General features: G+C 41.4%; 3 protein-coding genes across 3 annotated transcripts in view; 2 read left to right on the plus strand and 1 right to left on the minus strand.

The window, feature by feature from the left end:
* Positions 1-1,283: 1,283 nt before the first annotated feature.
* LOC129376772 (relaxin-3 receptor 1-like) lies at positions 1,284-2,645 on the plus strand. Its single transcript, XM_055056374.1, has one exon. It carries the CDS (start codon positions 1,372-1,374, stop codon positions 2,494-2,496), a length of 1,125 nt encoding a protein of 374 aa, XP_054912349.1. The 5' UTR covers positions 1,284-1,371; the 3' UTR covers positions 2,497-2,645.
* Positions 2,646-6,126: 3,481 nt separating this feature from the next.
* fem1b (fem-1 homolog b) lies at positions 6,127-10,434 on the plus strand. The gene is made up of 2 exons (XM_055056094.1): positions 6,127-6,828; positions 7,636-10,434. Exons 1-2 carry the CDS (start codon positions 6,581-6,583, stop codon positions 9,269-9,271), a joined length of 1,884 nt encoding a protein of 627 aa, XP_054912069.1. The 5' UTR covers positions 6,127-6,580; the 3' UTR covers positions 9,272-10,434.
* A 1,164-nt stretch (positions 10,435-11,598) lies between these two features.
* Positions 11,599-24,241, minus strand: part of LOC129367265 (integrin alpha-11-like) — a 35,744-nt gene continuing 23,101 nt past the window's right edge. The window contains exons 13-30 of the mRNA XM_055041587.1: positions 23,430-23,573; positions 22,919-23,122; positions 22,260-22,390; positions 21,673-21,845; positions 21,050-21,189; positions 20,847-20,957; positions 19,577-19,659; positions 19,288-19,495; positions 19,113-19,211; positions 18,244-18,320; positions 17,380-17,463; positions 17,051-17,147; positions 15,582-15,695; positions 14,826-14,912; positions 14,613-14,723; positions 13,526-13,621; positions 12,860-12,973; positions 11,599-12,515 (exon numbers count right to left, since the gene is read on the minus strand). Coding sequence (XP_054897562.1) covers positions 12,435-12,515; positions 12,860-12,973; positions 13,526-13,621; positions 14,613-14,723; positions 14,826-14,912; positions 15,582-15,695; positions 17,051-17,147; positions 17,380-17,463; positions 18,244-18,320; positions 19,113-19,211; positions 19,288-19,495; positions 19,577-19,659; positions 20,847-20,957; positions 21,050-21,189; positions 21,673-21,845; positions 22,260-22,390; positions 22,919-23,122; positions 23,430-23,573 — 2,154 coding nt within the window. The 3' untranslated portion in view covers positions 11,599-12,434. The remainder of the gene's footprint in view (positions 12,516-12,859; positions 12,974-13,525; positions 13,622-14,612; positions 14,724-14,825; positions 14,913-15,581; positions 15,696-17,050; positions 17,148-17,379; positions 17,464-18,243; positions 18,321-19,112; positions 19,212-19,287; positions 19,496-19,576; positions 19,660-20,846; positions 20,958-21,049; positions 21,190-21,672; positions 21,846-22,259; positions 22,391-22,918; positions 23,123-23,429; positions 23,574-24,241) is intronic.

The raw sequence follows: 24,241 nt of genomic DNA on the forward strand, positions 1-24,241 counted from the left end.
GCAACAATAGCAACAGCAACAGCAGCAGCAGCAGCAGCAGCAGCAGCAGCAGCAGCAGCAGCAGCAACAGCAGCAACAGCAGCAGCAGCAGTAGCAGCAGCAACAGCAGCAACAGCAGCAGTAGCAGCAGCAGCAACAGCAGCAACAGCAGCAACAGGAGCAGCAGCAACAGCAGCAACAGCAGCAGCAGCAGCAGCAGCAGCAGCAGCAGCAGCAACAGCAGCAGCAGCAACAGCAGCAGCAGCAGCAGCAGCAGCAGCAGCAGCAGCAACAGCAGCAGCAGCAGCAACAGCAGCAGCAGCAGCAGCAACAGCAGCAGCAGCAACAGCAGCAGCAGGAGGCGATCAGCTTTTCTGGTGATGCATTTGAAAAAGAAACCCGGTGAGACAACTAAAAAAATTAAGCTAATTTTTTGCAAGCAATCAAATTAAATATAAAAAGTAAATATACAAAGTTTATTAAGTTGTAGTGGTAAACAGAAGTAAAAAGATGAAGTTTGACAAATATGATGTGAAATTAACTCTATTTTTTTTAAAGTTGAAGCATCATTCTCTTTTTGATTCATTGTGGGTAAACAGCCCATTACTGTGTTTTACCAAATAAGAAATTAGTGTCACATAATTCGGCCCATCTTTTACTGGACCGTATCTTTTCATATTTTAAAGCTGAGAGGATCCTGAGTGATGAATAGTATGTAACGGGTAAAGATTATACAAATGTTCTCAAACAGGCTGTGAAATAAAACTAAGAGTCTCACAACTTTTCTTTTCTTCTTTCTTTCTTTTTTTTTTTTTTTAGAAATTGAGTAATCAATACTGCAACTAGGGAGAATTAATTTCTAAATATCTGTGTTTCAGGAATTTAAGATGTGAGAACAGTTCAGTATGAATGAAGACCATGTTTCACAGAAATTAGTTATTGAAAGTTTGCCTGATTTATTCTCAGTTTTTTTCTTTGTTTTTAGCAAAGTAATGATGTTTGTGTGACAGCAACTGTGTTGAATCTTTTTTTTCTCAGCAAGTTTGAAGGTTTACAATGAAAAGAAAAGTCTTTAACATGATATTACTCCTCAGCACAGACAGACAGACAGACAGACGTTTTTCAGTTCAGACGCAACTTGGTCTTGGCCTGAAAAAGACACGTCAGTCTCCCATCGTGCACTTGCCTCCTCGGGAGCGCGCAGCGCCTGGATCAAGGCTCTTTAGTCAGTCAGGTACAGACTGGAAACAAAACGTCTCCCTGTGAAGCTCCTCCTGAGTGGAGAACCCCATGCAGGCACAGCGGGAGATGGCCATCGAGGTCGCTGTTCCCCTTACCACGCAGACACAGCGCGCTCTGTGGCGGTGAGGCTCGCAGCTGTTACCGGACAGAATGGCAGCGCTGCGAAGTCACAACAACACGACTTTGTGGAACGGATCCTCGTTGGAGCGGAATGATGTTGACGTGCCAGCCGACGGGTCTCCGGCTTTGCGCATCCTCATCTCCACCGTCTACTCGGTGGTGTGCGCTGCGGGGCTCCTGGGGAACCTGCTGGTGTTGTTCCTGATGAAAGCGCGCAGGGGCCGGAGAAAGAGACCCAGTATCAACCTGTTCATCCTGAACCTGGCGGTGACGGACTTCCAGTTTGTGCTGACTTTGCCTTTCTGGGCTGTGGACATAGCTCTGGACTTCAGCTGGCCGTTTGGAAACGCCATGTGCAAAATCGTTCTCACAGTGACGGTGATGAACATGTACGCCAGCGTGTTTTTCCTCACAGCCATGAGCGTCACTCGGTACTGGTCCGTGGCTTCGGCCCTGAAGGACAGGACCCGGCAGCGGGTGTGCCCGGTGCACTGGGTGATCCCCGGACTGTGGCTCTGCGCCATGACGGCCTCTTTGCCAACCGCCGTGTTCTCCACGGTGAGAAGGGTGGCGGGGGTGAGACTCTGCCTCATGGGCTTCCCGGACGGCAAACCTTGGCTTTTGCTTCACCACCTTCAGAAGGTTTTGGTAGGTTTTGTGTTCCCCATGCTGATAGTGACGGTGTGCTACCTGTTGCTGCTGCGCTTCGTACGTCTGCGCAGCATGAACAACAATCAGGTGAAGCGCAGCGCCAAGGTGACCCGGTCGGTCACCATCGTGGTCCTCTCCTTCTTCATCTGCTGGATGCCGAACCACGCCATCACCTTGTGGGGTGTTCTGGTGAAACTGAATGTGGTCGACTGGGATAAAGCCTATTACATGGTGCACACGTACCTCCATCCGGTCACCGTGTGCCTGGCGCACACCAACAGCTGCCTGAACCCGGTTCTGTACTGCCTCATGCGCAGGGAGTTCAGGAAGAAGATAAAAGAGATGTTCTGGAGAATCTCCTCTCCCTCGGGGAGGAACACATGCCGTCTGCAGCCGTTCTCCAGAACAACCAGAGAGCCGGACGACACGCAGACTGCCATCCCGCTGAACAACCTGGAGACGGCTTTCACGGACCAGTGCGACACGGACGCGTTCCAGACGTAGCAGGACCGACCTGGGACAGAAAAACAGCACCAGACGTTATCTTCACTGTCACTGTCCGATCATCAACTCAGCGATCACCTCACCGAGCACCATTTATAGATCCTGGTTTCTCTGCCAGTATTTGTGTGTTCAACAAACTCAAAGTGTGTAAATGCTGTACTTTGTAATGTCCTCATGTTTGAAGCTTCTGTGCTCTTCCTAATGTAAATGTAGCTCAGTGCTGCTCTGGTCCACTGATTTGTCTGATTTTAAAGGGCTGTATGAGTGAAGGCTCATTCTGCGGCATTCATAACAAAATAACAAATCTATATTATCTATAATATACAACGTGACAAAACCCAATGGAAGATATAAAAGTTCTAGTTTATAAACTACAATTTATTATCTACAAATAGTCAAGAATAAATTGTATTTTGTCATTGTGTGCGTGGGTGTGCGTGTTAGTGTGCGCGTGTGTGTGGGTGTGTGTGTGTGTGTGGGTGTAGTCTATCTAGATAAAATCTATAGTGTTTTCCATATTCTTCTGCTCCTGTACATGTTATCCAGCATTTACCTTAAGGTTTGTGATCTAATGACTAAGATAAAGTTAACTTGTCACCTCCACATGCTAAAACTGGTATTTATGGGTTACTTAATTAACTTTACCCCATTAGCCTGAGATAGCAAGCAGAACACATAATAGAAATATTATGATTAGGTGAAATAACCTCCCTGACTTTTATCCTTTAGTTGTCTCCTGTGATTTATCTCTCTCCTTAGGTAAACAGAGCAATGACTGCAATTTTTTTTTTCTCTTTGGCGAAACAAAAGTCTAACTCGGATTAATCCCTCAGACCAACATACATGTAGCAAGAGCGGAAAGGAAACCTCTCCTTCAAGCAGAACCTGGAATCGGTCAAGCAGCGACCGCCTTGGTCGCTGCTTGACCTGTATCGCTGCTGTATCCTCAAACCCTTGGGGGTTTGAGGATCCTCAAACCCTTGGGGGTTTGAGGATACAGAGCATCAAAGCCTGTAAAATAAAACACCCAAAAAACAGGAGCACGGAGCCAGCAGTACTTTCTAGGTTAAATGACATTTTTTGAAGTAGTTGCACATTCAATGACTTACACTTGGAGATAAACATCTCTTTACAGAGAAGCTTGGCATTATGGGATGAAAGAGAAGTCATGCAGTTAGTCACATCAAAAGCTCAGCCAATAGCTTTATATTAATGAGGGACAGTTAATAAACAGTGACAATTGTTGGCACATGACAGTCACATGACTAAATTTAAATTCAAAAATACTTTATTGATCCCAAAAGGAAATTGAATGGCGTAGTAACTCCTTTTAATTCAAATTCTTCAGAGTCAGATAGCAATAGCTGTTGGCAGGAAAGCTCTCCTGTAGCAGTCTGTATACGATGAATTTGAAGAAGCCTCTGACTGAAGACACTCTGTTGTCCTAAAGTACTCTCTTGAAGAAGATGGTCAGTGTTGTCCATACTTTTTTTGATTTTATGAAGAATCATTCTTTGCATCATCATCTCCAGACGTTCTACAGTCGTCTCCAGAACAGAACAGAACAGAACAGAACAGTATCTGTCCAGCTGAACAACGTCCAGACAGAGGTAACAACTGTCCAAACAGTTCTGCCTCAACCAAAAGATCTACAGTAAGCTCAAATCAAAAGCTATTTAATAGAAATACTATTCTAGAAAATAATAGAATAGTATTATAGTAACAAATAGCTATAAATGAAGGCAACTGAACCTGTTGTTAAATCATAAATACCTTATTCCAAAAAGCTTACTTAGTTCTGAAACTGGGGTTGGAAGTGTCAAACTTATTAGATGCAATCAGAAATAATCAGACTGATAGAAGAGCTCACAAACAAATTGTTGTCACTAATATGTTGAGAAGCTGCAGGATGAGGTAATGGGCCCTTCTCCTGGAGTTAAGATCCTAACAGGGCCCTGCTCCTGGAGTTAAGATCCTAACAGGGCCCTGCTCCTGGAGTTAAGATCCTAACGGGGCCCATTTACTGGAGTTAAGATCCTAATGGGGCCCATCTCCTGGAGTTAAGATCCTAAGGGGGCCCTTCTCCTGGAGTTAAGATCCTAACGGGGCCCATCTCCTGGAGTTAAAATCCTAAGGGGCCCTGCTCCTGGAGTTAAGATCCTAACGGGGCCCATCTCCTGGAGTTAAGATCCTAACGGGGCCCTTCTCCTGGAGTTAAGATCCTAATGGGGCCCATCTCCTGGAGTTAAGATCCTAACGGGGCCCATCTCCTGGAGTTAAGATCCTAATGGGGCCCTGCTCCTGGAGTTAAGATCCTAAAGGGGCCCTGCTCCTGGAGTTAAGATCCTAAGGGGGCCCTGCTCCTGGAGTTAAGATCCTAACGGGGCCCATTTCCTGGAGTTAAGATCCTAATGGGGCCCATCTCCTGGAGTTAAGATCCTAATGGGGCCCTTCTCCTGGAGTTAAGATCCTAATGGGGCCCTGCTCCTGGAGTTAAGATCCTAACGGGGCCCATTTCCTGGAGTTAAGATCCTAACGGGGCCCATCTTCTGGAGTTAAGATCCTAATGGGGCCCATCTCCTGGAGTTAAGATCCTAAGGGGCCCTGCTCCTGGAGTTAAGATCCTAAGGGGGCCCTGCTCCTGGAGTTAAGATCCTAATGGGGCCCATCTCCTGGAGTTAAGATCCTAACGGGGCCCTTCTCCTGGAGTTAAGATCCTAACGGGGCCCTTCTCCTGGAGTTAAGATCCTAACAGGGCCCATCTCCTGGAGTTAAGATCCTAATGGGGCCCTTCTCCTGGAGTTAAGATCCTGACTGGGCCCTGCTCCTAGAGTTAAGATCCTAACGGGGCCCTTCTCCTGGAGTTAAGATCCTAAGGGGGCCCTTCTCCTGGAGTTAAGATCCTAAGGGGGCCCTGCTCCTGGAGTTAAGATCCTAACGGGGCCCTGCTCCTGGAGTTAAGATCCTAATGGGGCCCATCTCCTGGAGTTAAGATCCTAACGGGGCCCTTCTCCTGGAGTTAAGATCCTAACGGGGCCCTTCTCCTGGAGTTAAGATCCTAAGGGGGCCCATCTCCTGGAGTTAAGATCCTAACAGGGCCCATCTCCTGGAGTTAAGATCCTAATGGGGCCCTTCTCCTGGAGTTAAGATCCTAACGGGGCCCTTCTCCTGGAGTTAAGATCCTAACGGGGCCCTGCTCCTGGAGTTAAGATCCTGACTGGGCCCTTCTCCTAGAGTTAAGATCCTAACGGGGCCCTTCTCCTGGAGTTAAGATCCTAACGGGGCCCATCTCCTGGAGTTAAGATCCTAACGGGGCCCTTCTCCTGGAGTTAAGATCCTAACGGGGCCCATCTCCTGGAGTTAAGATCCTAACGGGGCCCTGCTCCTGGAGTTAAGATCCTGACTGGGCCCTGCTCCTAGAGTTAAGATCCTAACGGGGCCCTTCTCCTGGAGTTAAGATCCTAACGGGGCCCATCTCCTGGAGTTAAGATCCTAACGGGGCCCTGCTCCTAGAGTTAAGATGTACCAGAACAACGTGCTGCTTTTCACAATTTCCTCCTCCTTCCTCTCGGAACAATCAACGGTAGAAAACCGTTCCTGTCGGACCTATTTTTGTGTCGAACTCTTACTTCCGGCAAATCACTTAGTCGCAAAGGTGAAAGTAGCAGTTTTACTTGTTTAATTTTTGTTCTCTTTGTTTACATTTTCTGACTGACACCGCATGGCATGGATCCTCTGGGAGTGCAGAACTCGGGAACTAACTTTAAACAGCCAAATGCGCATCCTGGACGGGTTTTTAAGCACTTGGCTATTATTAAACAGAGGAGCTAACCGGTTAGCTAGCAATTTCTGACACTCGTTGCCTGGAATCACCAACCCTGCGGCGGTTCGCTCTCTGTAGGCTGCTTCAGTTTTAGAATCATCACAAAGTAAACGTCTCTCTGTCAAGAAGGAACAAGCAATTCCATGTGGTCGCATTAGTTTCTTCTGATGTTTTAATGGGAGGCGGCTTCCTTTGGAGGACCGCACACCAGGGGCGCGAGGTGAGAAGAGTTCGGCGAACATCGCTGTCTGTTGGGCTCCCATGGAGTCTTTGGCCAGCTACGTTTATAAGGCAGCCAGCGAGGGTCGGGTCCTGACACTGGCCGCACTTCTACTCAACCACTCTCAGGTGGAGACTCGGTTCCTCCTGAGCTATGTGACTCATCAAGCCGGCCAAAGGTCCACTCCTCTCATCATCGCAGCGCGGAACGGACACGACAATGTGGTGCGTCTTCTCCTGGACCACTACAAAGTGGACACGGAACAGACCGGCACGGTCCGGTTCGACGGGTAGGTCCCTCAGAGGTGTCCTCTGTCCTGTTTATTTCAGCCTGCTGTTATGCAGAGCATGTTAAATCCACCTGTTTCTAAACCAATCTGCTTAGAACTGGTTGATATTGAGGTGGATCTCTATTATACATTTGAACGTCATTGAAAATGAGCTTTTTGTAGTTAAATTGAGAAACGAATCATTATGCACATACTAATGTGTTTTAGTCTATTAAAAATATACAAGTTAAGAAACTTTAACCTTACTAAAACACATCGACATTGACATGGTGGATGAAAACTGTGTTATTACCAGGAATACATTTACGATTACTTTAAAACAAGGACAATGTACGTGCATTACATTGATGCATGACACAGTGGAGAGGAAAAACTGCCTTTTAACAGGCCATGACTGACTAGGGGTTTGAGAAGACAGAGCAAATACACAAAAAAGTAATAGAAGAGCTGATGTAGAAAAACTAAAAGACTTTTCACATTTAATCACATGTTGACAAATGTATTAATCTCAGACTCCCTGCATATTATTTGATAATAAATCACCCAGTCTTTGAGTTTGAGGAGGCTGCACAGATTTATCGTAATTCACCCGATTCTGTGCTGTTGGAGATGCTGCCATGTTTTATCAGCCACCTGTTAATTCATACCTGCCAGGCTGCTCTTCTCCTGATAGTTGATTGTGTTATAAAATGGCACAATGTGCCTGGAAAAGACATAACACTGCCCCTTTAAATGTTGCAGCTCAGAAAGCCTTCTGCTGGGACCAGGCCTGTCATGATATTTAATCCAGTCGCTTCTTTGTTTCAGCTACATCATTGATGGGGCCACAGCGCTGTGGTGCGCAGCCGGAGCCGGACACTTTGAGGTGGTTCACCTCCTGGTGAGCCATGGCGCTAACGTCAATCACACAACCATTACCAACTCCACTCCCCTCCGGGCCGCCTGCTTCGATGGCCGACTGGACATCGTCCGCTACCTTGTGGAACACAACGCCGATATCAGCATCACCAACAAGTTCAACAACACCTGCTTGATGATCGCTGCCTACAGGGGCCATGTGGACGTGGTTAAGTTCTTGTTGACGCAGGGTGCCGATGTCAATGGCAAGGCTCACTGCGGGGCCACGGCCCTTCACTTCGCAGCAGAGGCAGGCCATCTGGAAATTGTGAAAGAGCTGATGAACTCCCAGGCTGCCATGGCAATGAATGGACATGGCATGACGCCATTAAAGGTAGCTGCAGAGAGCTGTAAAGCTGATGTGGTGGAGCTGTTGATGGGTCATGATGACTGCGACCCTCCCAGTCGCGTCGAGGCCTTGGAGCTGCTGGGGGCGTCTTTTGCCAATGACCGGGAGAACTATGACATCCAGAAAACATACCAGTACCTTCACATGGCCATGAAAGAGCGCTACCATGACCCTGACAACATCATTGAGAAGGACTTGCTGCCACCCATTGAAGCTTATGGGGGGCGTTGTGAGTGTAGAACCCTCCAGCAGCTGGAAGCCATCCGGGTGGACAGGGACGCCTTGCACATGGAGGGGCTCATGATTCGGGAACGCATCATGGGCTCAGACAACATTGACTTGTCACATCCCATTATTTATCGAGGAGCGGTCTGTGCAGACAACATGGAGTTTGATCAGTGCATCAGACTGTGGCTTCATGCCCTTCGACTCCGGCAAAAGGGGAACCGCAACACGCACAAAGATTTGCTGCGCTTCGCCCAGGTTTTCTCCCAGATGGTGCACCTGAAGGAGGTGGTGTTGGCCTCAGCGGTGGAGCAGGTCCTCAGCTGCAGTGTTCTGGAGATTCAGCGCAGCATGGCTCGAGTTGACACAGGGGCTGAGTCCGAGCTGCAGCAGGCCATGGACAATTATGAATCCAATATTTTTACTTTTCTTTATCTGGCCTGCATCTCCACTAAGACTAACTGCAGTGATGAGGAGCAAGCCAAGATTAACAAGCACATTTACGACCTGATCCAGCTGGATCCACGGACACGTGAAGGCGCCTCACTGCTCCACCTGGCCATCAGCTCCAGCACACCTGTCGATGATTTTCACACCAATGACGTCTGCAGCTTCCCTAATGCCAAGGTGACCAAGCTGCTGCTGGACTGCGGTGCTCAGGTAAATGCAGTGGATCATGAAGGAAACACTCCCCTCCATGTTATTGTCCAGTACAACCGACCAATCAGTGACTTCCTCACCCTACATGCCATTATCATCAACTTGGTCGAGGCTGGGGCCCACACAGATATGACCAACAAGCAGAAGAAGACTCCACTGGACAAAAGTACTACAGGTGTGTCTGAGATCCTGCTGAAGACCCAGATGAAAATGAGCCTGAAGTGCCTGGCGGCGCGTGCTGTCCGACAGCACCAGATCACTTATCGCAACCAAATTCCCAAAACTCTGGAAGAGTTTGTGGAGTTTCACTGAACTCAGTTCAGAAAACTTACCAGAGTTAGGGCCACATCTGTTGTTTTTTTCAAAAAATTGATTCATAAGGTGCTGAAAGTACTTAACCAGAAAAGTTTTTTAAAGCATTTTTATGTTGACAAAAACTATTTTTTATAAATGTTTTTGCAGACTAACACCTGCATAAACAGGCTGGCCAGGTTGATGTGTGTAGAATTGCTTCTACAGCTCATTTTCTTGCAATAAACCAGAGAGATCCCCTTTATGTTCTGCAGAGATTTTCTGACGGTTTTGGTGAATGTGTATTTTTCAAATACAGAGAAGACAGCAGTAGTCTGTCATGTCCCTTCATCCTTTGCGTTTTGTCATATATGCCATGTTACTGTGAAAAGGTTGTGAGACAAAATGAACGAGTGCCTGTGAGGAAATGTACAGCCAGCCTAGCTTGGATTCCTTGTATTCATCTCATGAATTGTATTTTTAGAATTAAAATAATTTTATTGATTTATTTAAAGAACTTTCTTAAACTGCTCAGAAAAAAGAAGCTTGGACAGAATTAGGCCGTTTGGTCAAACTATTGGACATGTTCAGGAAAACATGTTTTATTTTTTCCCTGTTTGTTCGATTTTAGATATTTCATTTGAAACAAAGTTTTTGGTTTTCTGTTTCTCTGACTCATCAATGCATTGAACAGAATTACCAGCAACAGATTTCTAAGGAGTCATTCTGTGCGGTGGCATGAGGCAGGGGTCAGGTTATGACCTGGAGTGTGTTTTGTATTCTGCTCCATGAGTGGATGTGTGTCACCTCTGTAAATCCACCCACACACACCATGCAGCTGTTGGATATGCCCTGGTTATGCATTTATGAGGCATGTTGTCTCTGCAGACTTTCTCCATGTTTTGACTGTGTTGGAAATGTCAGACATTCCCAACCACTGGCTAATAACACTATTGGCAATGATCAAATGCCCCCTGGTGGCCATTTTAGAATTAGCAGCTCCTTGCAAATGAAATCCTTAACTTGCTGCTCTGCATGTTTGGCAAATTATGGCCATTGTTTTTTTTAAATCTTGCTAACTTTTATGTTTGTAAATTATTGCATGAGGGTGATGATTGGTGCTGTAATAATTTTTTTCCCTTGGTATTATTGGTAAATTATCAATAAAAACCAATTTAAGTTGATCATGTTTTGAATATGGTCTGACCCTTGGTACTGCAGTTGTTTTGGTTCCTTTCATAATGAGAGTGTATTTATTCTAATCTTTATTATGTAGCAAAATGAACGTCAAAGTTTTCTAAACGTTATTGATACACAGCAAAGACACAAACAATCAACCCCTGGTTTCTTTAATACCTCAGAGCTACAACATTGTCCTTGGTGGGACAACCTTTGGTTTAGGAGTTCTTCTACTGGAATAATATCTTTAGTGATTAAAAATAAAACAAATAATTCTTACTGTATTTTCTTCAACAGAGATAAAAGTGAATTCCAGGTGTGTTTTAAGATAGAAACAAGAACATTTTTCCAGCTGCACTATGAATGAATAGTTTTACTTGAAATTGATCAAAAGTCAGAGTGAATCATGATGAAGAAATAAATATCTTCTTGGCAGCTATAAAACTTAAGTCCTGTTTAATACAGTCAAGCTTTTCGTCCCAGACGGATTACATGTTGAGGATGTTTACGCCGCTAAACACAATGACAGATTTATGGATTATTCATTATTATATTGCGACTCTGTGTTGTAACTTTTTAAATGTTTTCGTTGTGACCTGGTTTCAGACAGGTCTCTATTAGAAAAGAGATCTTTTGATCTCAGTGGGACAAACCTGGTTAAAGAAAGATTATTATGATTATTATTAATATTTCAGTAAACAGTGAAAATCCATATTGAAGCAAAATTCCAAATGCTGGACTCATCAGGTGGATAAAAACAAACAAGAACCAGACTGACGTTGTAAATAAAGCAGGAGCTGTTATAAGGAGGGTCTCAGTCTTATTGTTGTTGTCTGAGATGAGCAGTGAAAGAACAAACTTTTTCATTTTTTGCAGGAAGTTTTGCCAAAAACATTCTCAACTATGATTGTAGGAGTTCTGTCATATTTTCTTCATCTACTTGTGCTGAAAAATGAAAATGATGCCTCATCAACCAATTAATGGTGTTTGATAAAACTGATATTTTATCGACCACTTATTTTCCTGCAAAGTGAAACAAACACCTGAAGCGATTCCATACTTGTTGTGGTGTGCACTGCCACACTGTGTGCGTGTTCGTCTGCTACACAGACTAAGAATCTTCAGTGTAAAAGAGAAGAATAAAACACACACCTTTAAACATGTTTTTTTTTAATTCAATCAACTGCTTTATATCCAGCAGTAATGCCCCTATCCTTACTGTTCATTAAAGTTTATACTTTATACACATAAAATGGATAATAAAAATAGTTTTAAACAATATTCAATCTTTAATGCCTTGATGATTTGCTTTGGTTTGAAAAGCAGCTTCAGTTTCCAATAAAACTCAAGTTTTATTGGAAACTTGAGTTTTATTACAAATATTACATGCAGTCAAATAGATTTGGGGTTTAGCTCATATAACAATTCTTTACACTGTCCTGCCAGCTATTAAATAAAAATACTAATAAATATGGTTTTCGACATTCATTCAGATTTAGAGCCATGTATAAACAGCAAAAAATATCTGGACAGAGTGTAATACAGAGTGATGTGAGATGACCTGACATGGAGAATAAAGTCCAAATTATCCATGATATTTTGACTGTCACCATAATTTAAGAGTAAATTTAGTTTGTTTTTCACATAGATCAGTAGGAGCATGTCTGGTATATTGAGCTCTGTCAATGTGTATAATGCAAGCTGTGTAAAAGAAACCTGCACACCTCTGTCTAACTGCAGTAGTTTCTCTCAAAATGAGAATAGTGCATCAGTCTTATGAAATATACATCACTATTTCCACTGACTGGCTGAGGTGCTGGTAAATGAATAGTCATACTCAATGTGAACTGAGTACTTTATGTCTTCAACTGCAAGCAGAATCTTAGTTATTTCACCTCAGTTTGGTGAAAACAGTTTGTAGCGTTCGTCAGCGATGGACAGAACATGGAGGTCTGTCAGTAACAGGTCAAAGTTTGAAGTGCAGATTGAAACTCATCAAACTGCCTTAAAGCTGCTTCTCTGCATTGCCGTTGGTGACGGGCTGCTCCTCCTCTTCCTGACGTCTCCGTCTTTTGAAGAATCCAAGCTGTCAAAAAAGTCAAAAAGCATCATGGTAAGTTGTTAATGTGATCAGCCTGACTGGCGCTTTACCCTAGAGACACATGCACCCATTCACACTCAAACGCTTACAGATCAATACACCAGCATGCAGATCAGCAGGCAACTTGGGGTAAAGTGCCTTGCCCAGCAGCACATCAACACGTGACAGGAAGAATAACTTTGGAATCATAACTTTGTGAAATTTGACAAATATGTAATTTTTTACTGTTTGTTAATATTTCAAAGATGCTTTCAATAATCTTATTTGCTCTATTGTTATAATAGAGCCCAGATAAAGTGGAGGTATGGGCTGACAGTGGGGTTGTGTACCTTCCATAAGCCCAGAATGACTAAGCAGAGCAGCAGCAGGCCTCCCAGGGAGCTGCCCAGGATGATCCAGATGGGGATGGAGCTGGGTCCCTCTTTTCTCAGATCCAGGATGGTCTGCATTAAAACAACAGTCACAAATCATTTCCTGGCTGAGCCTGATCCTCCTTGTGTTGCTTCTGATGTTGACATCTCTTAAGACACAACAGATGTTTTTGCAGAAAGAGAAGCTGACATGCACTTCTTTCAATCTTACTTAATAACACCTTCCTCTTCAAATGTAACATAAGCTGAAACTTCATGCTCTACAGATCTACACTACCTGGTTGCTGCTGTTAGCAGTAAAGGTTTGTAAACACAGCAGAAACAAATAAAGGAATAGTTGCGGTTTAGTGCAGTTACTTCTAACCTTGTTCTCAAAAGAATTGAAATAGCAGCAGAGATTGTGCCATTCAGCTGGGTGATAGCTGGGGGTTCTCTCAGTTTGTTTGGTTTTCACTTTTTAAAGTTGTGTTACAGAACATTGCATTATGCACCTAGTTATGCAACATTCTGCATGTGTTCTGAACCTGTAGTGCACCATTACTGTTAGGTGGTGCAGAACAAGCACAATTTAAATAGATTTGTAGGTCAAGCAGTTAGTTAGTAGAAGTCAGCACAGTGTTGTACCTGTCGAACAAGGACATCCTCCTGAAGAAACATGGGATTGGTCTTCTCTAGCTGTACTGTGGTAACAATCAGCAGCTCTAAGGACCTGAAAGTCACCTGTAATTTAAGTGGATGTCAAACACAGAAAGTTAGTTTATGTGTGTGTGTGTGTGTGTGTGTGTGTGTGTGTGTGTGTGTGGGGGTGGTGTGTGTGTGTGTGTGTGTGTGTGGTGTGTGTAATTATATATGCATACATGTGCAAATATATATAAATTGGACTGAAATAGATGGAACAGGTTTTTCTCTCCCAGCTTGGTTCTGATGTCTACATCTGGCAGGATGGAGTTTTTGTGTCTGAACATCTCAAACTGGTTTATGAAGCTGGCAGTGACTTTTTGGTTCTTCGATGAACTCTAAAGTTACCCCATCAAATCCAACAGAGCACCCATGGAATTTGATTGAAATAAAGACTCTCATCATTCAAAAGTACTTTACTGATCACAAATGGAATGGGTTGTGAGAATGGCTGCACAGCCAATGAATGAGCTGCAACTTTCAGCTGCTATCATGTCAAGATCTCAGAGATGCTTCCAACATTTTTTGTTGAATCTAAACCTGGAGAACCTTGGCATTTCAAGGTGTGTGTGTGTGTGTGAACACACACACACACACACACACACACACACACGGTACACAGTACAATAAAATTCTGACCGTTTGGGTTCTTGGTCGGACGTCCTGTTGTACATTAGAATATCTGCGTCACCCTTCTCAACTTTAAATTGAAGGTAAGAGCGACATCTCTTGGTAACTTTAGGGAACTGTAATTCATTCAGGATTTTAAAACATCTTCACACAAATATTGGCAGGAAAGCTCCATCCAGGTTCAGCACTAATAGCTGAGAGTGCATGTAGAAGCTCCTTGTCTGTTTATTTTTCAAATCACTTGTTTTGATGGACCAGAAGGTGATTTTAGAAACAAGTCCTTGTCTTTTGAACTACCTTACAGCTGCCAGGCTGGCGGCTGATATACATTAATTTATTCTGATTATTAAAAGCAGTGAACTAACCTCGGTTTTATAAGAGTAAAACAAACATGGTAACTTACAGCCTGCAGAGTCGGTAGCTGAAGTCTTCCTCTGAATGTGAGCTTCAGCGCCTTGGAGGGTGACAGGCTGAGCATGCAGTGAAGCGGTATGCTCACACTGTTACTGGAGTTCTGCACAAAATGCACGCAGAAGCAAATACAGAATGAATAAAGACTATTTTATAGGTGGTTTCTCCATTTATAAGGAAATAAAAAAAAAATGTTTACTCTTACCAGCTGAGACAGATGAGTCAGATCCTCTGGTTTACGCAGAGCAGTCGTTTTAATAAGAGGTAGCATGCAGCTGGAATTAGTTCCTTGCTGAAAAAAACAAAAACAAATGCCAATAAATGCCAACTATAACTAAATTTGCTATGCGGAACAATTTTTCAAAGGTTTTATTGGCTCTACTGGCCTTTATTTGATAGTAAATTGACAATAAAGTGGATAATGAGAGAAGGGGGAACACATGCGGCAAAGATCACCAGACTGGGAATTGAACCTGAGACAGCGACATGTAGGCCTTAGTCTCCCCTGTGGACCTCTTAGTTATTGTATTTATTGTAAAAATGCATATTTAATGGATGCAAACACTTCATCACAACAGAAGGATATAAACACTATCAGGTTTCATTGGATTTTTGTGAGGGCTTGTATGAAAAGATCTGCACTCATCTGAGTGTTATTTTGCCTAAACGTGTTTGATCTAAGAGAAAAAGATTTTGGCACTGAAAGTTCTTTTTTTCATTTAGAACAGGAAGATGTCTTCCTATATGTGAAAAAAATTGCCAGAGGGACTATTCCTTTTTAAAAATCTATATTCAGAAATGATTGACTTCAAACATTTGTCTTGCTGAAAAATTACTCTTAATTAGCTTTGTATTATTTCAAGTGTATTAACATTTACTACACTTTTTTTTGATTCAGCAGTGCAACTGTTATAATCATGCAAAAAAGTGAAATATATATTACATATATAACATAAATTACCTCTTCGATGCTATAATCTGTAATTTCCACCAGCTGGTTGCCCTCCTTGGTCACAGCCCAGATATCAGCTTGTAAAATGATTTCCTTTACAAAAAATATTCCCAGGTTCTGAAGCTGTGAAGAGTAAATGGAACATAATGTAAATACAGTTCCAGTCAGAGGTTGCCATACCACATGTGAGCATTAATGTCATAATAAATTTGAGTGATTTATTTAAACTAATTTAGATTATACAACAAATTACTCCAAAGTGCACTCAAATTCTTCAAAAATATTGGGTGCATATGTTTTATTTATGTGAATTTCTGCTTGCCTGTTAAGGCTTAAAATCAGACACATTTACTCACTAATATTTGACTTAATTTTCCTGAGCAACATAAACAAGCTTCTGGTCTGATGTTAGCTAGCCTGTAGCTGACAGAAGTTGTAGCGTTCATTAAAATCTTTTTTCAGGTGCCTGGCTTTTGACGGCTCCGAAGCGATTTTTGTTGCATTTGCTGTTATTCTGTTATTATTAGACATACCTTCCAAATGTCTAAGATTTGGAAGGTAGTTCTGTTCAGTATTCCACAGTGCCATTCGTCAGTCACACTGATGTTTAACCAGACGTTCAAACATATTGTGCTTCCATCAGGCTTGATTGTTAACATGAGATTCTAAGGTTGAAAAGCTTCAGGTTGAAACCCACAAACATTCTTAATCTTTGCTCTTAAGTCAAGTTTGAAAGTAATTTACTTTTTCAGCGACAGTGACCTCCCAGCAGTTGCCACTTCATGTCCTGAAGGTGACCGTTTGGACTTCCTCCCAAACTTTAAAAAAGTTCTTAATAGTTTTTAGATTTATTATTTATAAAAGTCAGTCGAGGAACAAGACCTGCAAATGAACTTATGCTATAAGAAGCAAGACACAAGCATTCGATTCAGTTTATTTATATTAAAGTGTGTCTGCCCCTTTCAAAAAAACCTAATCAAATTTAAAAGTACTGACACATTTAAATACCTTCTTTTAATCCACTTATTCAAATCAGCGAACAGAGAACCAACAGTTATTTAGAAATGTTTCAAAAGACCATTAAAACCTGACAAAATCTATTTTGTTTTGTTTCTTCAATTAAAAGAGTATAGTCAAAGTAAAACTCCTGTTGTTGACAAAGAGCTTCATCTTCCCAGTTTCAGTCGGTCCTAATAGATTAGAGAACCTGCCGGCTCAGCCTGACTCAGCTGTAAAAGGATTTGGAAACTTTGAAGCATTTAGTTTTTAGTGTCCGTTTCAATGTTGCTCACAAGTCACTGATTTTATCTGAACATTTCCAGTAATTCTGGGTAATTTAGTGTTAGACACATAGCCACAATTAATATTAACAATGCAAACATTCAAACCTCATGAATTTACACTGAAAAATTATCAAAGCTCCTTGCTCAACTCCATGCAAATTTCTCTTTGTGGCTCATTAATCAGCAACAACTTGCATTAAACGTGAGGTTGAAGGTCGGGACGGCGGTGTCTGGTTCTCCAGAAGAAGAGTAAAACTCAGATCTGATCTCAAAACGGTGAGGATCAGGGTCTCTGTCAGTAGAAACAAAGGAATTCAGCTTTAACAATTATGCCAGTACAGTACACACACCCACACACACCCACACACACATAACTTTAGTTTCATACTGTGAAAGAACTTTCAAATTTTCAAATGGGTTGTATGTTTTTTCAAAATGCTGATCATAAATTACCTGATAAACTAACATTCATGTCAGGTTCACCATTCCTTTACCTTTAAGTGACTAAATTCTAATAGACCCACCTCGTGAAGAGAAGATCAGCTTGATATTTTAAAGGCAGGATGATGTTATTGGTGTTGTCATCTGGGTATCCATCTTCTCCCTCACTGATTGATACATGGAAACATTTCAAAACATTTGAGATGAGCGAGCCTTCACATAGTAGTGTAAAAGTCTATGTAATTCAGTTGAACTCGGCTTATTCATGTAGCGCCAATTCACAAAAAAACTACTAAAAAGTAGACCCTCAGATCTACTTTTTAGTTTTTTTTACCAAAAAAACTAAAAAGTCAAGTTAATTCAACAATAATACCAGTTATCAAAAAATCCAGTCAAGTTCAGTTTTACAATCAAACCGAAGAAAAGAAGTTTTCCATCTAAGGAAGTTCAGTGGACTGCATCAAGTCATTGGGCTGCAGCATTTACTCCTCCTGGATGAGGACGTAGCAATAGCTGATATAGAATTCTGGAGTCAGTAATATGACTCAGGTTTTGAGCAATTCATTCAGGACTTGCACATCACTAGCAGGTTAGAGCAACTGAATATATTACTTTATATCTGTTACAGCCTTGATCATTATGAATGAAACTCTAGTTCTATCACTGCATGGAGAAACATTCAGCTGTTTCTATATCAATCCTACCGTATAGTTTCTCTAGCAAAACTAGAGCACTAAATGTTTAAACTGTTGTATTAACATTTAGCCAAAAATACCTAATACAAAGCAGTTTGTATGATGGGATGTAGGCTTTCAATAAAATACTAACAATTATTGTTACAATTACAATATACATATTGTGTTCTTTCAATAATGCAAATTTAATTTTGATAAGTGAAATTAACATATTGCTGCACAGATAAATATCAGAAATAACAAGTTTCTCACCTAGTCGTTACCATGGTGACTTGTGCCGAATGAAGAAAGATGGAACGGCTGAACTCCAACTCCAGATGAAAAGTTACCTGGATTGGAGCAGAGAACGTGACTTAGATAATAATTAATATACAGATGCTAATCTGTATCTGGCCAAAAGATGCCTCACTTGATATGTAGATTATATATTAGTACTGGTGCAACAAGTCCATCAAATATTCCTCTACATTGGCCTTCATAACAATGATCTCATCTCTGCAAAAATATTTCAACTTATTTGGCAAAATAAGACAAAAATACTGAGGCTGATAGGTGTTATTATTATGCACGTGATATTTTCTCAGATTTTCTTAAATGGTGAATGTAAATGAAGGTCAGTATAATTTTCAAGTCATGAATTATTACAGTATAAATCAAATTTTTCTGAACAGTATTTTTTTTCAAAAATAAAAAATTCAAAATGCTCTGTTCCAGATTATTATGCACAGCAGATTTTCCAACATTTTATGGATTATAAGGAACTGAAAATGGTCATTCTTTGAATGTGCAGAATAAAGTGGTCACATGTAATAAACTCAAAAGCTATTTCAATCAAAAACATCTTAACAGAGCGAATTACATGTTAACATCAGACCACTTCTTTGGTATCACCTGCACAATATTTGCATCCACTGAACTTGTGAGTTTGTGGAGATTTTGCTTGAATTTCTTTGCAGGATGTCAGAAAACCTTCCCAGAGCTGCTGTTTGACATGAACTGCATCACACCCTCAGATCTACTGCTTGAGGAAACTCCAAAGGGTCTCAATAGGGTTGAGGTCAGAGGAGGATGGTGACCACACCATGAGTTTCTTAAATGAAAGTCCTCCATATTTAACGCACCTGCGACGATGTCCTCATGAATGGAGCACTGATGTTGCAGCTACTCTGTGAGGCCGTCCGGTTCTCAGTGGAACACTCAATTTGGATATCTGATTGGTCCTGTGGGACAGGATGCTTGTCATTCTGAGACATAAAGCCACCTTCAATTCCAATACACAGAAAGACATTTGAGTACCTTGACTAAGAGACTTGAGAAGAGAAGGTTAGGGGTTGTGGAGATGTCGAGTGAAGTTCTGAATGCATTCTCCCCTTGGTTCTGAAGCTCAACAAACACAGTCATCTTCCTCCGTCCAGTCTCAACGACAAACATTTTCTCTTCATGCTCCTTTCGATGGCTGCAGAGTGAGGAGGTGGCATGATGTTTCCTTGTGCTGCAGAACTGCCTTCAGGTGAAACAAATACATATTCTGTTCCAATAGCTTTTGATGCATGTTTAGATTTTGAAAACAGAGTTAACTACACACAGAACATTTAACAGGTCAGTGTGACTGTGGAGGACGAGGTCAGGAGTGCAGGTGTCCTCCTCACATCCATTCCAGAACGGAAGCTGCGGGAATGATAATGACAAACATTAAATATGAAAAATAACAAAGCACACAAACATAAGAAATAATAAAAGAAAAAATATAGTAATTAGGCTCAAGAACACTTCACATAAGCAAGAATAAAGATACAAAAAATGTATTAATCAGTGGAAGGATAAGAGGAATAACGAATTACATTTCTTGGTGAGAAAGTGCTGTGAAAAAGTATCACCCGCCTAAAGCAGATTCTGTCCGTTTTACTTTTCTGTAAAACAGTTTTGAATGTTTAGAAACGTGTATCATATTTTTAAATGAAACAAAGATAATCTGGGTACACACAGATTTTAAATGAGTTCATTCATTAAGTGAAGAAAGCTATCCAAAGCAATGCTATCTAACATGGTGACAGAGTTCCTCAGGTCTCTGGATGTTGTGGATGACACGTCTCTTTAACATTGTGTGGGGGTTGGGAACTTGTTCTGCCTTGGACTGGCAGAACATTTTGGAGATAATCCTTCATAAAAACAGGGACTGGAGGATATTCCTCACTACAGAGGGATCCTTCCTTAGTGTAGAGGAGACGATAGCTGAGCCAATAGAGGAGCCTCGGCTTCCAGAGGAGCAGTGTGGTTTCTGTCATGCCAAAGGTTTATGACTGTGTCCTACATGGGCACCTGTAGGAGGTTCTCCAGCAGTATGGAGAGAGGGGTCCTTTGTCAGGGGACTGTAGGACCACGACAGGGCTGATCCACCATGACCCGGTTCCGGATAAACACATGGCAAACGAGTATAAAACAATACAGTCAAATTCAGTTTATTGTATTATTCAAAAAATTTAATACTGAGTTCCTCTGTCTAAGGAAACACAGCAGGTTGGATCAAGTTACTGGTTTTCAGAATAAAAATCCTGTTTTGGGTCAAGCAACATTATATATTGCATTTAAAACGTTTTGACTAGAAAGCGCCAATACTTCTGTTTATTTACATTTTCGGAGTCATCCAGTGAAAGACCTGCTGGTGTGACATGGATCACATAACCTAAGAAGGCTTAGAGCATCATAAACTGATTGTTGGACATTCTCCTTCAGAAGTTTCTGATCTGAAATATTTCAGGGTGACAAAAACAAACTCAAGAAATCTGTCAGGGAGAAAATACTTTTTCATAGCACAGTGCAGACACACACATTACACAAATATTTGGGACATTCACCTCAGTTCGTAAGGTGGTTGGCCAGTCTGGGTCCAACACCGGGCCCTTGACCTGGCTCTGAAGTCCTGTCTCCACAGCAACCACTATAGGCCGCCTGTAATCTGTTATGTCCTGTTTAGATAAATGGTGATTTTGCTTTTATACATTCACACAGAGTAAAACTTATGTTGCATATTTTATGTAAAAAAAAAATGTATTCTGACCTGCACAAAAAAGGCAAGGCGCTCGCATTTCTGATTGCCAGTGTGTAGAAGAAGAGTCCTGGGCTGCTGACGGAATGATTCATCCAGGACTGCCCAGGGGGAAAATCGCCTCTCATCAAAAACCAGACTGTACCAAACAGCTTCAGACAAATAAAGAAAAGGAGAGGTGTAAAATAGACAGTGGTGATAGCAGTCATCACTAGTCATTTCATATCCAGGTTCTATACACAGCAGTCAGGTTGTAAAGACTTTCGTCTCATAAAATAGATGTTTTAGATTCCATTAAATGTTTTTAAGGAGGTACAAAAGTCAGCCTTCTTCTCTCATTAATGCCTCCTTTACTTACTGACTTACAAGACTAGAACAATAATATAATGTGGGAAACCATTTGTCAAAACTGGAACGGTTAAAACACTGTAGTTCATGTTGCCAGTTTACCAGTTGGGTCTCTCCCAAAAAGACATCAGAAGACAGGCACCTTTTGTTGATTTTAGTAGTTCACTGGCTAAACCAAACTTGTCCAGACTTACCCACCAAGCCCTTGGTTCAGACCACAAGTATAAGTTGAAAATTACCTATAGCAGAATAAGTCAGCCAACAGAAAATGTGCAGGTTTCACTCACCAACTTCCTTTCTGTAATCTTTCTTGTTTTTCGTCATACTGTCCAATCTCAGACAGACAACAACTGACATGCAAGTGACCTCCTTTCCACCACGCTGACAGTTCTTATGAAAGATGTTGATCTTCTCCGGTTCAAAAGTCATTTTGGCTTCAATTCGCACTACGCCACGGGACCTGAACAGAAAGAACACTCTGTGTCCACATTTTATACTGGCAGGATGTTTGTTATAATTCTTCATTCAAAGGCTATTTAAGCAACAAAAAATAATGGAATAAATTATGAAGATGAACAAAGTCCAGAGAGGCAGTACCACATCTTTGCATAAAGATTTAGTGATGAAACGACGTAAAAACACCAACCAATGAAATCATTGAATGTCCCTGGCCAGGAGAGCAACTGAAGAGATAGCAGGTGACTCCAGAACTGAACGTCTTTGTCGATGAGGGAAGGAGACTTAACACTCTCTGATAACCCTCTCTACGCTTCTAAACTTTTTCCTACATGGCCCCTCTTCTCAGAACAGTCACATCATTAAAGTGGTGAATGAAAAACTGGCAACACTTGAGAGAAACAATGTTCAGTCTTACCATATGATGACAGCAGCTCCAAGAGCTCCAACGGCCAAATCAACAAGCCCATCTCCATTGACATCCAGAACTCCATGAAGACTTTGACCGAAGTACAGCAGACCTGCAGAAAAACCAGCTGCAGAAATACGCTGGAAGAGCAAAATGAAGATAAATCATGGATGACACACATGATAAACACAGAGCTCTTATGTCTGACAGAAAATACTAGTCTCTTGTTCTCATGTCAGTGATAATTTCACAAAGACAACATGACTATTTCCTCTCGAAATCCTAGTTTTTAAGGAATACTAGGATAAAACTAAAACTAAAATTTAAACTAAAACTTAAAGAAGCAGAGTTAGTTTTTTTTTGTCACCCACAGGTACTTAAGCAAATCCACCAGCCTCATTTAGTGCTCTGCCTTTGTTTCTCTCATTCACACAAAATGATTTTCTCCTTTTACCAGAACATACCAATATTAGCTGTCTTACACCTCCTCCCTAGTCTTACTGTAGATCCCTACGTCATTCATAATTCACTGGCTATTAGGAATTTTTCCATTGTAAAAGCTGATCAAACAACTGACCCATACTGCCACATCCAGGACCCTTCTGCTGTAAGTTCATATGTCATCTAAAGATATACAACATATGAAAGAAAAATCTTTAGCTAATTACCTGTTTGTAGTTTGGTCCAATCATCTTGTTCTGGCTATGAAATATATAAATAGCTCCCTGATGGTCATCTTCCAGAGGAGCTCCCACCACAAGCTCCTTATAGCCATCTCCATTCATGTCAGCTAATTGTGCCAGTGCTGAACCCAGACGAGAGTTTTGAGAATGGTGGGGAACTTCAAGTACTCCATGAAATGTGAAGAATGCCTAGAGACATGACAGTTTGTTAGCTTTAAAAATGAAACTTTACATGTAGCAGAAGGCAGTTGTAGAAATAAGTAAATATGTGCAGCATATTATAGACATAAGCCAAAGGACATATTTACTTATTCCCACGTTTGATGGATGCTGTGTTAATGTTCAGTCATTTGTTTTCGCTGTCAAGGTTAAAAAGTCTTCCTGAAAAACTAGTTAACTGGTAACTACCTATAAACCACGTCTTCCACCAATATAAACATTGACAGTTAGCATTAATCTACTTAAACAACATTTTTTGAACAAGTTCTTAGAATACCTCAGATGATAGAGAGTATATGTAAACCCTTCCTCTTTCCCAGCCTTGACTGTAATACATGGGTGCTGCAACCAAAAGAAAGTCAGTGTAGCCATTTCCATCAATGTCCATTGATAACAGCCCACTGCCAAAATATGAACCAATCTGTTGATAGAACACAAAAGAACTGAATTAAATTCAGGAATTGGGAGTTTAGAATTTACAACATATCAACAACATATTAATTTAGGGAATTCCTATAGGCCAGGTTATTAACAAGCAATCTAAGTATTTATTACTTGTATTTGTTGCACATACTGGTTTAAGTATTTTATTCTTAAAAATTCACAGAGAAAAGTTTGCACTTGATATTTAATGCTGTAGATGTAATACTAGAGCCTGCAATGTGATATTATTTTCTTGTTATTCTTGTTTTGGTAGGTCTGTGGGTAGCTAATAAAAAGCAGCTGTTCCAGATGATTGTGGGTTTCTGCTGAGGTCACATGTGAAAAACTGAACTGGGGTTCTTTTGGATAGCTTGTCACTTATTCAGAGTTTGGAATGAACACGTTGATTGTGTATAAAACGTCTCCCAGGAAGCATATTAAATTGTGAGTATGAGGAGCCAGAGAGCTAAATAACACCGAACGTTAATCTTTTTATTTCTGTTTTAAGGTGTCATCTTGTGAGTGCACCTACATTTTGAGCGGATATCTTGGAAATCTAGATCTGTCATCCAAGTGATGACTGCTTAATGGATTAGGAAACAATTGTCCAAAGATAATTGATTTTATATTCAGCAAATTAATGAAATATTACTTTATCAAAATATT

Source organism: Poeciliopsis prolifica, unplaced genomic scaffold (genome assembly GCF_027474105.1).
Source record: "Poeciliopsis prolifica strain line A6 unplaced genomic scaffold, Auburn_PproV2 SCAFFOLD001, whole genome shotgun sequence".
Lineage (NCBI taxonomy): Eukaryota > Metazoa > Chordata > Actinopteri > Cyprinodontiformes > Poeciliidae > Poeciliopsis > Poeciliopsis prolifica.

What these genes read in the sequence shown, in the direction of transcription:
- LOC129376772 (XM_055056374.1), top strand. Translation starts at nt 1,372, where the DNA reads ATGGCAGCGCTGCGAAGTCACAACAACACGACTTTGTGGAACGGATCC.
- fem1b (XM_055056094.1), top strand. Translation starts at nt 6,581, where the DNA reads ATGGAGTCTTTGGCCAGCTACGTTTATAAGGCAGCCAGCGAGGGTCGG. An exon ending in GGCACGGTCCGGTTCGACGG is followed by an intron (nt 6,829 to 7,635) that starts GTAGGTCCCTCA and finishes TCTTTGTTTCAG; the next exon opens with CTACATCATTGATGGGGCCA.